The sequence below is a fragment of the Pleurodeles waltl genome, chromosome 7 (genome assembly GCF_031143425.1).
Source record: "Pleurodeles waltl isolate 20211129_DDA chromosome 7, aPleWal1.hap1.20221129, whole genome shotgun sequence".
Taxonomy (NCBI): domain Eukaryota; kingdom Metazoa; phylum Chordata; class Amphibia; order Caudata; family Salamandridae; genus Pleurodeles; species Pleurodeles waltl.
Window position 1 is genome coordinate 865,236,083 of NC_090446.1, and position 15,602 is coordinate 865,251,684.

At 44.6% G+C, this 15,602-nt stretch overlaps 1 protein-coding gene across 1 annotated transcript in view; it reads right to left on the minus strand.

The window, feature by feature from the left end:
- Positions 1-15,602, minus strand: part of LOC138245654 (histidine--tRNA ligase, cytoplasmic-like) — a 213,916-nt gene that overhangs the window by 159,364 nt on the left and 38,950 nt on the right. Inside the window, exon 4 of the mRNA XM_069199400.1 lies at positions 406-501. Coding sequence (XP_069055501.1) covers positions 406-501 — 96 coding nt within the window. The remainder of the gene's footprint in view (positions 1-405; positions 502-15,602) is intronic.

Sequence of the window (15,602 nt, forward strand, 5' to 3'; positions counted from 1 at the left end):
CAAGTCTCAGTCGTATGAATTATCTTCATACTTGGTGAGAAACACACTTTTATATCTGCTGCGAAAGAATAAGATCCTCAACTGAAACAGTCATCATGATGACAAAGCCCCCTTAGATTCCTAGGAAAAGGAAAAGACTTTTGTATTTTTATAGAAACATCCTCCAGTCATTCAATTGGGTAATAGTAACACCTGTCATTACTATGCTTAGAGGCAGAAGATAATGTGCATGAGGTGTGTGATATTAGGTTTTAATATTCTAAAATAGAATTGGCCTTACCTTGAACTGACACACTTTTGACAACCTGATTTGTATAGCTGATTTACAGATATTATATGGATTACAGGCATGAAGTTATCAAGTGGATGGAGAGCGCTCATACAGATCAACCAATGAAAGGATACAGTTAAGTCGTAACGTAGAGAAAGGAGCTCTCCGCCCTGGTCCTTGAGGTCATAGATAAGTTTTGAGTCTTCTCCATATTTGCCAGTTAGTGTCTCCTGTGGTAAACAAAGATGGGAAGATATAATCAATTCAAAACAAGCAGTTATGAATCTTGCAAACTCAAAAGGGGTGGAATGGTCAACAACATATTTCCTCAAAGTAGGTAGGGCTAGAGTAGAATTCAATAGCCTGCAGAAGAGTAACCTGTCTTTTAAAACACACAATGAGTTGTTTCCATATTTTTCAGAGGAAGAGGGAATGGATTTGCTGCTAGTAAAAGCAAATTGATTTGCTGCTAGTAAAAGACTGCTGAACAGCCATATGAGTAAGGCATATAACACTGCAATGAAAGTAACAATTCAAAAGTACAACAGGACATTAAAGCCTTGATTTCAATTTAAGTATCCATAAACACAACTGTTACAAAACACAAAATATATGTTACATGGTTCAGTCAAAACATGTTTCAATCTATGTGCCATTATCTCTAAGGCTTCCTCAAGGGGTGAAGGCAACATATACACATAAGAGTCTGTATTACAGTACATACAGATTACCTCTGTGAGTAATGTGGTACATGGTAGTCCACCAATCATGCAGTGAACACTGTGAAAGTAATGATTTCACACAGTGATTTCAAAGGTAAGAAAATGAGTGATGTGTGTTGCTCACACTATATTTCCTTGCTCTACAGGTGTAGGCAGAGTGGGCAACTGAAAAGGGAGAGCGGAAAGGGATCTGTTATATTGTGCAACATTATTTTTTGCTTAAAGTGATCTTTAGCAGGCATGGATATCTAAACAATCGTTACAGACTCATCATGTGTTAATATGGGGCCTTGTTGGACACATTAGTCTGAAAACGTCAGTGGGAGGTGTAAAACACCCCATCAATGAGCTATGGAAGGTAGTATAAAGAGGGACGCAGATTTGGTAAGCAGCTTATCTGCACATAAAAGTGTGCTAGGCATGGAAGTGTTAGCAAGTTCCCACACTAATTAAAATAAACACAATGTTGCACAAAAGGAAGGGAAGCAGGATGCCAAAACAATTCTTGTGCATCTACTGTCTGGTTGCTGGAAGACGCTAAATTTTTCAACCAGCCTTCTGTCCCTGAGCTTTTAAAATATGAAACTGGGGGTTTACTTGAAAAGAATGTAAACAGGATGACAAAACAATTTTTGTCCACCCACTTTCTGGTTGCTAGAAAACTCAAATTTTGTTCCTGCCAGATTTGTCTCTGGGTTTATTGTCTGTACAATGACTGCCCCAAATTAGATTTCAGTATTAGATGTGGGTGGACACTAGGATTACCATAGTACATTCTACACCCACAACCCAAGCCCTCAGAGCCCAAGTTTAGTGGGGCGAAGAAGTTTTGAAAATGTTGAAAGTGGGCCTGCAAAAGGATGTGCTGCAAAAAAAAAAAAAAAAAAAAAAGACAAACTTGAACGGGACGCTCATACCAGTGGACACCGGCAAACTACAGCTAAGAAAGGAAAAGCAACATGGAGTAATCAACCCTGTTAAGTTGGCTGATCTAAAGGTTAAATACAATGCTACAGTTTCCACTTCCAGTTTGGAATAAATCACCATGGACTTTGGGAGGTAATAAAATATAATGCACATGCATAGTGATGCGAACATAGCTCGGGGATAATGTAGCCCCACCACATCTGCATGTGTTCAATACACCTCATTTTTTATAAATACATATTGTAGATAGTTTTGGGAGTGTCTTGTTGCTGATAGCTATGGATTCTGGCATGGGAGGATGCAAGTGTTATTTAAGTTTATTACTAGTTCTGTCATGACTGATTCCCTCTATACTGACACTATACATTTTGACACTATTGTGTCATCCCTGAAACATAGCCTTTATTTGGGCGTACCACCCTAGCTCGATATTGCCCGATACTTCATTTAGCCTTTTTAAGGTTTAGCCCGCCACATCGATATTGCCAAATACTTCATTTAGCCTCTATTTAGGCTTACCATTCTACCTCAATACTGCCAGATACTTCATTTAGCCTTTTTTAGGTTTAGCCCGCCACATCGATATTGCCAAATACTTCATTTAGCCTCTATTTAGGCTTACCATTCTACCTCATTACTGCCCGATACTTCATTTAGCCTTTATTTGGGCTTATCCTTCTCCCTCAATATTGTGTGGTTACTTTAGTTAGCTTCATACCCGCCCACAACTTACTACAGGTGTAAGTTATGAATCTTATGTAATGTTCAATTATCTTGCACAGTGCTCTAATATCGTTGGATAATGCCTGCACTATCGAAAAAACGCATATATAAATAAATACATGAATCAAAAAATAACCAACAGTACCCTACCACCTGCGATATCCTCGGACTAGCAATACAAGCCATAGCTATACAGTTACTGTAACCAACTTGTTCATGATTGCTCTATGCTTCTTTCTGCTGTACACCTTTCTGCTGTTTTTATGTCTGGCTTGGCAAAGAGACAGTCTACACAACCTACTGTTATCAATTCTTTAAAATGTACATAGTATGGACTTTGTCTCTGACCAAACAAGTATTTTTCTCTGACGTCATGCTACTGCTGTTTCCTTCCAACTCCTATGTACATGCACTGTAATGCGTGAGGGACCAGTTTACATCTCAAATGTACACTGAATCATTGCACATTACATTTATCTGACAGATTATATTCAGAAAGTTCAAATTCAGAATATTTTTTAAAACGCTTCCTGCTGTGAAAAAACACACAAATATTTGTATTGTTTTTTTTCCACAGCAGTAGGCTTTTTAAAAAATATTTTATTAAGAGCTCAACACAAGCCAGACCTATTGGCTTTGTGCATTCTTTATTTTGATGTTACCCACGATTTCCAATGGCATGATAATACTCCCTTAAGAATCTAGTGATGGTCCTCCCTAGCTGAAGGTTGCTCTTTTGGGAGAGGGGGTTGGACCAGCTCTCATGGCCTTCTAAACTTTCATACCCATTGTTGTGGTAGTTGTCTGAATATGGACAATCTCATGTATTTCCTAGCTCCCATATACGTATTTCCCTAGTTGGCAGTTTAACTAGCTCTTGTTTTGAATGTGTTCCATGTCCTTGTTAAAGTTATCTTCTGATTGTGGATAATCACTATCAACCCATGTCTGTGGAAAAAATAAATGCAAGTTTACACCTTTGGCTTGCCTATGGAGTATTGTTTGGGTGTAAGTGTCCTCTGGTTCCTTAGTGATCCAAAAGTTGCCCATTCTTGTTGAAGGCCTTTATCAATAATCCTGGACTAGTATGTTGCCCCCTAATATATACTGGTAATACTGGGGTTGTGTGGTATTACTTTCAGGGTAAATATGTCACTCTATGCAGCCAGCAATGAAGAAGAGGTGCCAGCTATCCAGAACTGCCAATGTGGCCACTGAAAAGTGGCCAGGGATGAAGTGAGGGTGTCTGAGGTATAATGAAACAATGGGGTTTGGTAAGTTTGAACAGATGAGGCAACAATGTATGAGGTTTGATGAGTGCAAGAAGCTGTCTCTCTATATAGTGTACCAATGGGGTGCACAGTGCAGAGAATCCAGGTATCCACAATGTACAGGGCCTGCTTTAACAATCCCAAGGTGCTCTATTTGTGGTAGTGTGGTTGGCCAGCCTTAGGCTTATTAGAGGGGAGTGTAGGGCAATTGTTACACTCACAAATTCAATAAATGAGACACACACTCAAATAAGGAAATCCTACTCCAAAGTAGAAAATTAACACAGACTTTTATGTTAATTTAGACATCAGAATCTATAAGATCAGGTAAGTACTTTTCAAGTTAGTTATTTTTCACAGTGTACAAAATACAGCTGTCAAATCTGAGGCATGAGCCTTGAACGCGGTAATGTTAACCTATGCACTGCACAGGGTCACTTGCAAACAACTTACAGGACTGTTCTTCTGGACATAAGCTAAGTAGAGGCCAAGGTCCGGGAAAACACCACGAGTCAGGTTTACCTGCTCTAGTGTGTCTGGGTGCAGAAGTGCTTCCAGCGGTGGTAGCCTTGAACGTTACACACGATAGTCAACGGAAAAAAGTACATGTGGAAAAGAGGCTGTAAGTCGGGACTGGGCAACCACTCCAGCAGAACCTAAAGAGGGGCTCAGGACCACAAAGACACTGTTGACTTTTGGGAGAACGAGCGGGGAGCGTTGGTGCAGAGGTGTTTTTTCCGGCGCAGTTAGTGAGTCAGAGGCTCTCACAGTTCTTGGGGTACCTGCAGAAGAGGGGAAAGAAACGCAGCATGACGACTTCTGGCGTGGAGCTGGCCTCCCTCGAAGCGCTCCTTAGTTTTGGAGGTAGTGGTGTTCCGACTGAACACAAATAATATGCTTAAAATTGGTGGTGGTACTCCAGATATTGGTGCAGGGAGGCATCTTGAAGACAGGATGGGTCGATGGGGCTGCACTACTGGACACTCTGGATCCTGCAAGATGCTTCATTGGTGTATCCGATGGTTAGCAAAACAGCGAACCAGTTAATCGCAGTTGGTGCCTGCTGGTGCAGGGAAGTAGATCCTCCACTCTAAGGGAGATGCTGGCTGGTTGGCCAAGTGCTGGCCGGCCTGCAAGGCTTTTGGAGGATGCCCAACTGCATTCAACTGTTGGGATCTTGTACTAGTCGGGACGGGAGCAGGTAGGCAGGCTTTGGTGCCAAAGTCCACAGCTATTCCACAGTTCTTGCACTGGTCGGCTCTTCTTTGTCCTTCTTCTTCTTGCAGTCAGACAAATCTAAGTTTATGGTGTCAAGGGGCCGCCTAAAGACTGAATTTAGGGATGTATTGGGGAGTGTAGGGTAGTAGCCAATTGGCTACTTATCCCTGGGGTGACTATGCAGTCTATATGATCACTTCCTGTGGGGAGTGGGCATTATCCTGTCCCAGAGTTCCTAGTTCCACAAAAAAAAAAAAGACGGCGGAACCCTTTCTTCGTGGAGCACATCAAGTAGCCCACCTCAGGGAAGGAAGGAACTAGCCAGGAAGTGCAACACATCTCCTGCATAACTAATTTCCCACCTGTTCCAGTGCCAAATGGGCCTCGGGGCAGGGGATGGCCTTACCCAGGTCTGGGAGAAGCCACAGTCATATATCAAAGGACAGCAGAGGCTTTGAAGCTTCCAGCCCAGAAATGCTGATTTACTAGCCACCCTGCTGAAGGAGGTGATAACACCTCCCTCTGGAGCAGGTATTGGTTCTGGCCTCTGAGATTGTGGTCTCTCACCTCCAGGGAGTCAAAAACGTCTGTGGTGGAAGGATGGTCGATACCAGTCAGCCAGCATACTAGAGGACTAGTAGGTTTTCGGGGGACACCTCTAAGGTGCCCTCTGGGTGCATGTCGTAATAAATCCAATACTGGCACCAGTAAGGATTAATTAAGACTAGGTGTTTGATACCAAACACCATAGTTTTCAGTGAAGCCACTATGCAGCTGGGTAACTCGTAAAGACCTGTGCCCAGTACATACCTTAAGGTGGCTTCCCTGTTAACTTGAAATGTCTAGTAATCAAACTAGACATCACAGAGGAGTATCTGCTCATGCAGATATGTCCTCACATAAAATATAAAGCAGTCTGCCTTAGAGTCTGAGGCCTGCTGTAAGGGTGGCTTACATATATTAGATGCAGTGACTTGGGCATGGCACACAGGGGTTGCACGATGTTCTGTCTGCACCATGTCAGGCAACCTGCAATAGCAGTATGTATGCAATTTGTAGGGGGATCCCTTAGGATGGCATAATACATGATGCAGCTCTTAGGGACCTTCTTTAGTACCCATGGCCTAGGTACCAGGGGTACCAATTACTAGTGACTTACAGGGGTGCTATAATGTGTGCCAATTGTACACAGTTAGTTTGGTTTACCTTGTTTTAGGTAAAGAGCACTGGTACTGGGGACCTGGTTAGCAGGAACCCAGTGCACCTTCAGTCATAAAACCTCAGTACCAGTGGCAAAAAGTGGGGTTAACCATGCCAAAAAGTGTACTTTAGTACAATGTGGGTCGATAAAATGTTGCAAGAGTGGTAGTGTGTATGGAAACACTTTATAATTGCAATTAAAATATAATACAATGTGGAGTACATCGAAGGTGAGGTGGATGTGATCAGAGAGGGTAGGCTGTGATCATACAGATTCAGAAAATTAAAGGAGTGTTTAACAGCCACTCTGACCTTGTACTACTCCTGAAGTGGACAGAACCCAATGAGCACAAAGACAACAGATCAGTCAAGAAAACACCAAATGGAGCTAACAATCAGTTTCTATCTATATCTGTGAAAACAGAGAGAAGGCATTGTAGATAAACTATTGAATCTATTCTCCAAAGAAAAGTCTCTGTATTTCCTGTCAAGTGCTATGGTGCAGTTCTATTGAATACCCTATCTCAACTTGCTAAATCGTGCAGTACACTGTGATTTTTCATTATATTGTGATCTGGAATTGTGATGTGGCATGATATGGAGAGGCTCAGTTTGTTGTATGGTGTGATAGAGAATTAATCTTGATATGGTTTTGAAGGTTATGGTATTGCGTGATATATTGTGTGTTTGGGTGTGATATAGACTGGTTTTGAAATATCAACTAGTACACACATTAATGGGGCCTCAGTTACATGGTTCTACAACACTTCCTGAGGGCTGCAGATTGGTACGACGATTTTTAGACTATTTATACACAGTGGCCTAATACAGCTCATATGGTGCCTACAATATCTACAGTGCTTTAGCAGCACTAAAAAGTCAGAGTAAAACAATTAGGCACTACTATGTTTGATAACTCATTCATAATTTTGTTTGAATCTTGATACAAAAAGTTTGCAATGGTAATTACTGATCTTTATAACATGCAGACTTATGTCTTCAAATTCAAGCTATAAGCTCCCAATCCATGATTTTAGGGTTTGACTTACATGTTCAGTGATACATGGCTCAATGTGGAGACAGTGGTGCTCTCTTCACAGTTGCAGTCAGGGTCTTTGTGAATCTTGCCACTGGGAATGAACAACATGACACACCGATGCAACAGTCACACATCTATGGCAATTGTGGCCTCTATGGGGCACCTCTGTTATACCAGTGCTGTCGGGCTTCATAGGTCACACAGCACATCTAGGAAGCAGCTGAACAGGTCCCTCTGGCCACAGAGCAAAAATTGCCAGATGATACTCTGTCACTAGGGCATTGTCAATGCTTCACGCAGGTTGCAACCTGAAACAGGTAGGAAGGCCTTGTGATTCTTTGCGGCCTGGGAAGGCACACGTAGAAATAAGCTTGTCTGGGTGTTGCACTTGTTGAAACGTGGCTGGGATTCTCCCACTGGACAGTTCTCCTACTGCAGGGCCAGACAATTTCCTTCCCACTCTGAAGAGAAGGAGGTTTCTAGGCACTAGACAGACCCACGCCTCCAGAAAGTTGAGCAGACTTCAGGTGATGTTCGTTCACCACTGGGAGACTGACTATTGGGATGACTTCTATCCTGGATCACAGCAATACTTCAAGTACCTTTCGAAGCACTCTCTTCCTTGGCCCAGAAGAACTTAAAAACAGAACAAAGTGGGATGGCTGGGGTGCACCATGAAACTAATTTTCCAGATGGGGATGTTGATCCACTGTCCAAAAGCCAGAAACATGTTTGGAATGGTCCATTTTCTGGCACCAATATAGACACTACCTGTGTGCAAGGGGGTGGCTCTCACAGCAGGAAGTGATGAGCCTGTTCAAGCAGAAGTAGCCAGAACATGGGCACAATGAAAGATGAAGACTGTGCACCTGAATGTCATCTGCCTTCCTGAAGTAGCAATCAGGAAAGGCAAAAGTGAAAGTTACTGCATAAAAACTCCCTCACCTATAGCAAAAGAATCCGCTGACCTACCCACACTCCCTACCATCAACCAAATGGCAGTTCTCAGTAAGGACTTAATAGCAATCTATTGCTAAAATGCCTGAATTTCTAAGACTAGACATGTCTCCATCCTCCCACACGGGTATGGGTCTCCTCCTTTTTGCTGCAGGAATACAGGCAATCCTCCATCTCGTGCTATGTGAAACTTGGGGCAATCATAATGGATCCTTTTGATAACAGCAATCATACTTTCACTACAACATGGAATCTTGCTACCATCTATAAGGGCATATGGGATGTCAGCACAAGGGTGTGGGTGTCACATCTTAGTGGAACCTCACACAAGTAGGGAAAGTAGGCACCTCTCTCCTCCAGAGGCATCTATTTCTGGAGCCCCTCTCTACCCCTTTTTATTACTGTTGCCTACAAAGACTCCTCTTGGAAAGGACATTTGGGCATGATTCCCCTGGTAGGAATGCTGTTGCTGGTAGCCTGAACGCTGTGGTGGTGAAGCGGTCTTTGGGAGTAACAACTGGTTTTGACTGGATTCTTAAAACTTTATGCTGCACATTCTTCTCATGCTTCTCAGCATAAGCAAAAACTGCACTGACCTCTCAGATAAGGACACAGTCTTGGCAAAGAGGCTCTCTATTTTTCTTCAGCATGTGAAGTTGAACTTTATGATGGCCAGGCTACCTTTTGGATTACTGCACAGTAAGCAGTGTTTTCACCTGGAAGGGAAGCTCCGGCTTGGATGGTTCTACACTTGTGCTGTCGTCAGAATCAGTGTTATAGTCCTCCCAAGTATCATCCCATTCTTGGTATAGGACTAGTTGACAATAAGGGTATTGTGTGTTATACTGACTTTTTTTTTATCAGTCAGTCATTGTGTGGTGCACTCCTATGGGAATGATGATCTGTAGGAAGAGACTATTGTGGAGGGTGGCCTTCGGCTTGGTGGTAGTGGCTGAGGAGGTGTTGTTAGATGTGTTAGATTAGTGGTTGGTCTCAATCTTTTTAGGAGCAGAGTATCCTTCTAGTACTTATGAAAGTGCATCTCCAAAGGCTAGCCTTCTGTCTCATGGGAGTGTGGGAACAGGCTTCTGTGGTGGTGGTGGAGGCTTCGCTAGGATGCTCGCCGAGTTGGACAGGTAAAGAGCTATCTTTGTCATACATCTGGGATCTCTGAAAGCGCAAGCATTGGAATAACCGCATTTAACACGGAGCCCAGTGTCGAGGATTTTTTAAAGAATGATTTCAATGTCAATTTTGGTCTCAATGGGTTGGGTACGTGCATCAGGGTATGTTTGCAACATTTTCAGGTTTTTATTTGGACCCTTTGATTTCGGGGTTCTCTGGAGAACAGGCTCCCTGCCCGTGCCAAGCAGGACCAGCGACCTCTGCTAGAGATGAGTATTGAGGCCTTTTGGTTGCAACTCAGGGCACTGCACTCACCCATGATTGCAAATTCTCAGTATGAAATACATGTTCACATTATCATCACTTTTGTGCACGTGGCCTACACATCACTGGGTCCCACTGCCCACCAGAAGGGTCTTAGAAAAACACAGAAGTAGCAGATCTATTGAGCCAAACAATGGTTCTAGTACTATAAGTTGGAAGGATGATTATGAATGAAAGGCCCAACAAATAGGAGGGTGACTTTGCGTATACTAAGTAATATTTTGGTTTCTGGCACCACAAATTTGCAAAAGCTGCAGGAGACTTAGAATGCTACAGGGAAGCAGGAAACCCTCCATTCCAAGTTACCAAAGAACTCTTGACTGAAGATCTAACTGAATTTTTCAGAACTCCGAGCAGAGGTCATGGAGGACCTAACACAGGGACTCAAGGAGCTATACCAAGATCTTACTTTAGAGAAGGAACAACTCTTAATGTATAGACACTGCAGAGGAGGTAGAAAGGACTGGGTAATCCACTTGGACACAATGCAAATGAGCAACATACTTGATTTGTTTAAGAATCTTGATCCATGCAGGCACTAACTCATAGGAGGAATACTGAAAACTGCTCTGACCAGAGACTATATGGATAATAAACCTTGACATGACAGCTGAAGGAGAAGACATTGAAAGCTTGGTGATGGGATTTTTCACCTTTTAGGGCAATAGTGGACAATGATTACCCACAACCTGGATTCAGCTGCAGTCTACAGAGTAAAGCAGACATCCAACAATACCAACTAAAGACCCAAATTTAAACATCTCAAAATGAAAAAGCAGAGAAGGGGCCCTAAAGGAGCTCCAGCATGGAGCACATAGATCGTATGATCACTGGGTAGAGGGCAGACCTTGGAACTCTGTAGCAGTCCCCCTTCTCTCTCACCCCTGATTGCCACAATGGTATGTAATGTATCCTGGGGACATATGGGTGACAACATCCCTCGGCTGATCCCACAGTCATACGTCACCATGAAGAGGCCATCCTGTGAACTACATATGCCTGGTGACTATGAAAGGTTGACAGACTGGCACTTGCACAGCACTTGGGGTGCATTTAACTTAGGCCCTACCTCCTGTGGCCCCCTCCATGCAAAAGCTCTCCCTCGTCCCATGCATTGTGACGAGCGCTCACACTCGCCCAGGACCTGTCTTGAGTATATTTTGGCATTCCCCATATGACCACCTCATGCTACGAGCATCTTATTCTAGGCCCTGGGAACTTAATCCATATCACGGGAGCTGTCTTTGCTCTCTGGTCTGCGAGATACTGCACAACACCACATGCCTCCTCCTCGCTAGATTGGTCTTGGCTGCACATTTGAGCCAGTTACCTGTGCTAGGCACCAACTCCTTCCCTGAATCATATGTACGGACTGTCATGCCATGCAGCAAATCCGCAAAAGACACACCCAGTGGCCTATCCAGGGACAACCCGGTTACCTCCTTGGGGCACAAAGAGCCCTCCGCAACCATGGACTATTCCGATACCTCCTCGGGGCCACACTCTGGGGAAGCCACCCCTGTGCTCATCACTTAAGCCAACATGGCCAATTTTCTACAGGAATTTAGATCTGAAATTAGCTCTCTCAAATCTGAACACAAGTCCTACATCCATGAGCTTAACCATGATGTCAAGAACTGGGCGAGAGAGTGGATGATCTGGAACACACTGTTGACGCCCGATCAGAGGACTAAGAAACTTAATGGCGTAAAGTCAAAGCTTTGGAGGAACAACAGATCGAACTGCAAATGAAGCAGGAGGATCTTAAAAACAGAAGCCAGAAGAACAACATCTTCATTAGAAGAATTTCCAGAGGGGTAGAGGGCACCAATATAATCGCCTTCACTGCTGAACTCCTGCATGAGATCTGTGTGGATGAGGACACCTCTACCCCCCGACCTGGACAGAGCTCATCGAGTGCCATCTGCCCCAACCCATCCTGACTCCATTCCGGACATCCTAACATGGGTACATTTCTTCACCCAAAAGGAGGCTACCCTACAGGCATCACAGAATAAGGCTGATTTGGTCTTCAGTGGCCCAAACTATTAAAGTTTTTAAGTACTTTGCACTGGTCACCCTGCGACGTCGCAGGGACATCAAACCTGTCACTGACAAATTGCGGGAACTCAACATCCGATATAAATGGGGCCACCCCTTTGCCATCATCTTTACATGGGAAAGCAAGTGCCAGGTCATCTGTTCATTAAAGGATGCAGAACAGCTTTTGAACTTGAAGGACTTACGGGGCGGCAGCCTGTCCCCACCTCGATCTCCCATGTGTAAAGCTCCAACGAACACAGCAAAGAGCTTGCATCACATGAACCCAAAAAGGACATCCTTTAAAACCTTCACAACATGGAAGGGGGCATTTCCCCCGCTTCTTCGGATCTGTGAAGGGCAGGACCTTTGCCCCACTGTGACCTGCGACAGAATAAGGAGCGCCTCAACCTCTCGGTCTAAGTACTTTGGAAATCCGAGGAAAACGTGAGTCCTGTTGTAACTAGTCCATCTGCCGTGAAATTAGGCCACCAGACTTCTTTCTATGGCACTCACCACACAACTCCTTAGTGTCCTTCTACGTGGTAGTGCAGCTGGCAGACCATTTTGGGCACCTGATCTACCCATGAACATTGCCGGCCTGATCGCCATCTTGGCATTCAGTGGCAGTGGGGGCGCGAAGCGCATGGGATTTATAACCAACGCTGTGTTTTCCCCCTCGATTCAACCCTTGGAAGAGTGACTTCTCTAGTATGGCTGGTGCGCTGGCCATTCCAGGACTTGAATGGAGTAGTTAGGCCCTGTTGGTATCCTATTGTTTGTTTCTAACTTCCTTCTTCTCCTCCTCTTTAGTGTGACCGATGCCCTGGGGAAGCACTCTATCCATTACCTTCGCCCACATGCTGAGTTGTCACCTCCCTAAAATTTCCAGTTATATGCCCACACTTACCTCGGTCCCAATTCCATGCCAAGATCACAGCTACCCCCTAGCATATAATATGGGCTTCGCCTCCCCGAGAACCTCCACATGCCTTTATGGTCACTTCAAATGGCTCCACCCGTTCCCCTCTGCTAAGGCTACTACTCAACATAAAAAACTGTTATCCCTCAACACTCTGACTTGAATGCACCTAACAAATGACGGCAGGTATGGCGCTACCTTCTTTTGCAGGACCCAGATTTGATCTTTTTGCAGGAAACCCATATTTTGTCATCAAGATACTCACTGCCTGTCCCATCTAAAATACCTAACTTGTCACTAGGCATGTGACACAACTAAGATGTCCAGGGTTGTGATCATGTGTAAGGCCAATGTCTACACCAAGGTGCTGAAGCTAGTGCAAGACATCAACAGCCACTTCCTGAAACTTACAGTTGAACAGGGAGCCTGACCCCTCATCCTATTGAAAATCTATGCCCCCAACCAAGCACAACACACATACCTCAGGAACCTACTACGAGAAAAGGTTGCACATGAGAGGGAGATCTGGGAGGGGAGGGCTGGGGTAGTAACTTTAATCTAGTATGGGACCCTGAGCTTGATTGCAGTGCTGCTTCTTTTCAAGGTACTGGGGCGATGTCTGCCACTCTTAAAGGAGACCTTACTGACTTGAGATTAGGGGATGTATGGCGCTACAGACATCCTGACACCGGGGATTATTCCTTCTACTTCCATGTCCACATCTCCTACTCCTGCATAGATTATTTCTTGCTCACCCACTCATTACTACAGGATCTAGACACTGTCACTATTTCAGACAGATTCATCTGGGACCATGCACACTCAGAAATAACATGAACTAGGGCCGTGGCCTAAACCAAACTCGCTTGCGATTGCGCCTTCCCCCTACATTTGCTTAAAGACCCTGTGGATGATGCTGAGATCCAGAAAGAGATTACAACTTTCAAACAATGTTTCAAACATTCAACCAGAGACCTCAGGCATATACCAATCTATCTACAAAGGAGAAGATGCCTCCAGGACATCATGGACTCCTACTTCAGTGACTGCCCTTGGGATTCTCCTGATCCCCAATACTCTGAACTCTTGGAGGCTCCCATTAACTTGGCCAAGCTCGACCAATCCCTAAAGGAGCTACCCATGGGCAAAACTCCTGGCCCAGAAGTATCCAGTGGCTTTCTATTGCAAATAACTCCCTCAAGTTCAGGATCATATGTTGACACTTTTTAACACATTAACAGCAGACAAGGGCCTCACCACTACCATGACAGCGGCAGAGATAGTACTTATCCCCACACCTGGTAAGGACCCCTTCATTTGTACTCCTACCACCCAATGGTACTTCTTAAACACAGATGCCAAGATCTACACTAAAATTCTGGCAAATCGACTTGAGCCAAACCTCCCTGGCCCCATTAAACCAGTCCAAGTTGGCTTCATATGCCACCGTCAGGGAGCAAATAACATTTGCGGCATTGTACATCTGGGTGAAAAATCTAATTGCCAAAATTCCCTCCTGCCTCCTCTCGCTAGATGCGGAGAAGGACTTTGATAGGGTCAGCTGGTCCTTCCTAAGAGCTGTCCTCCAAAAGTTCGGTCTTGGCCCGGGTATGATATCTCAGATAATGGTAACCTATGGATCTCCCACAGTTACAATTCCTGTTAATGGCCATCCCTCACACCCAATTAATCTGAAAAGGGGCACCAGGCAGGGCTGCCTATCGCACCCTTGCTCTTGTTGCTCTTTGCCTTAGCTGTTGAGCCATTGGCTATCACAATTCGCCAAACGGAAGTCATCGTGGGCATCTCCTTTGGGGGACGTGACCATAAGATTGCCCTATTTGCAGACAACCTCCTGCTCACCCTTACCCAACCTGCAACTTCACATCTGGCCGTTGTGAATGTATTAACAGCCTTCAAAAGGATCTCCCGTTTCAAAATTAACATGGCTAAATCTTACGCCCTGAATCTTACAATCCCCAAGCTGGACCTTCCCGCTTAGCAGTCTCTCACTCTCTTCCAATTGGCCCAGCTAACTAAAAAATATCTAGGGTTACACTTAACGCCCTCCTTAACATCTTGGATACATGCTAACTGGCCAGAGTATCGAAGCTCTGTTTGGGAGGAACTCCACAGAAGGATTCCACTACCGGTGCCCTGGATGGACTGCTCTAATGCTTGCCCCAACCTTCTAAAATATTACTGGGCAGCCCATCTGCACTACATCTTGGAATGGGTCATCGGAGAAAGCGAAAAGCATTGGTTCCATATGGGCAAAGCAGTGGCCTGCCTGTCCCTTTGAGACCTGGCATGCCCCCCATATGCAATACCATGGAGTGCATTCAGAGCTACTCCCACCAAAACGGCCCACAAAATCTGGGATAAGGCTGTGCTCAAACAAGGCTTTACCACCTTTCCTTCCCCTAACACACCGCTTGCCCGCAATCCAGACTTCACGCTGGCTCTACAGCCACATTCTTTTTCTAACTGGGGAGAGGGAGATTGCTGCACCCTCCAGGATCTTTTGAGGGAGAATACATTAAGACATTTGAGCAATGTAAAAAGGACCGTCACAATCCAGAGTCCTACAGATTACAATATATTACCAACTGCACCACTGGGCATTCCACCTTTCCAATGCTCAAGTGGTGACACAAGAGAACACTCCCTTTGAGGCTCTTGTTGGGTCATTTGAGAGGACAAGAGGACTGATATTGTGAGCCTAACAGGTACCCCAGCACTCAGCTCCTGTACGCCTACACGCATACCAATCGCAGTGGCATGCCAACATCACCGATGAAATCTCCCAGAAACAATGGGAACAGTTGTGGCGTGACATTCCTAAGATTTATATTCACATACC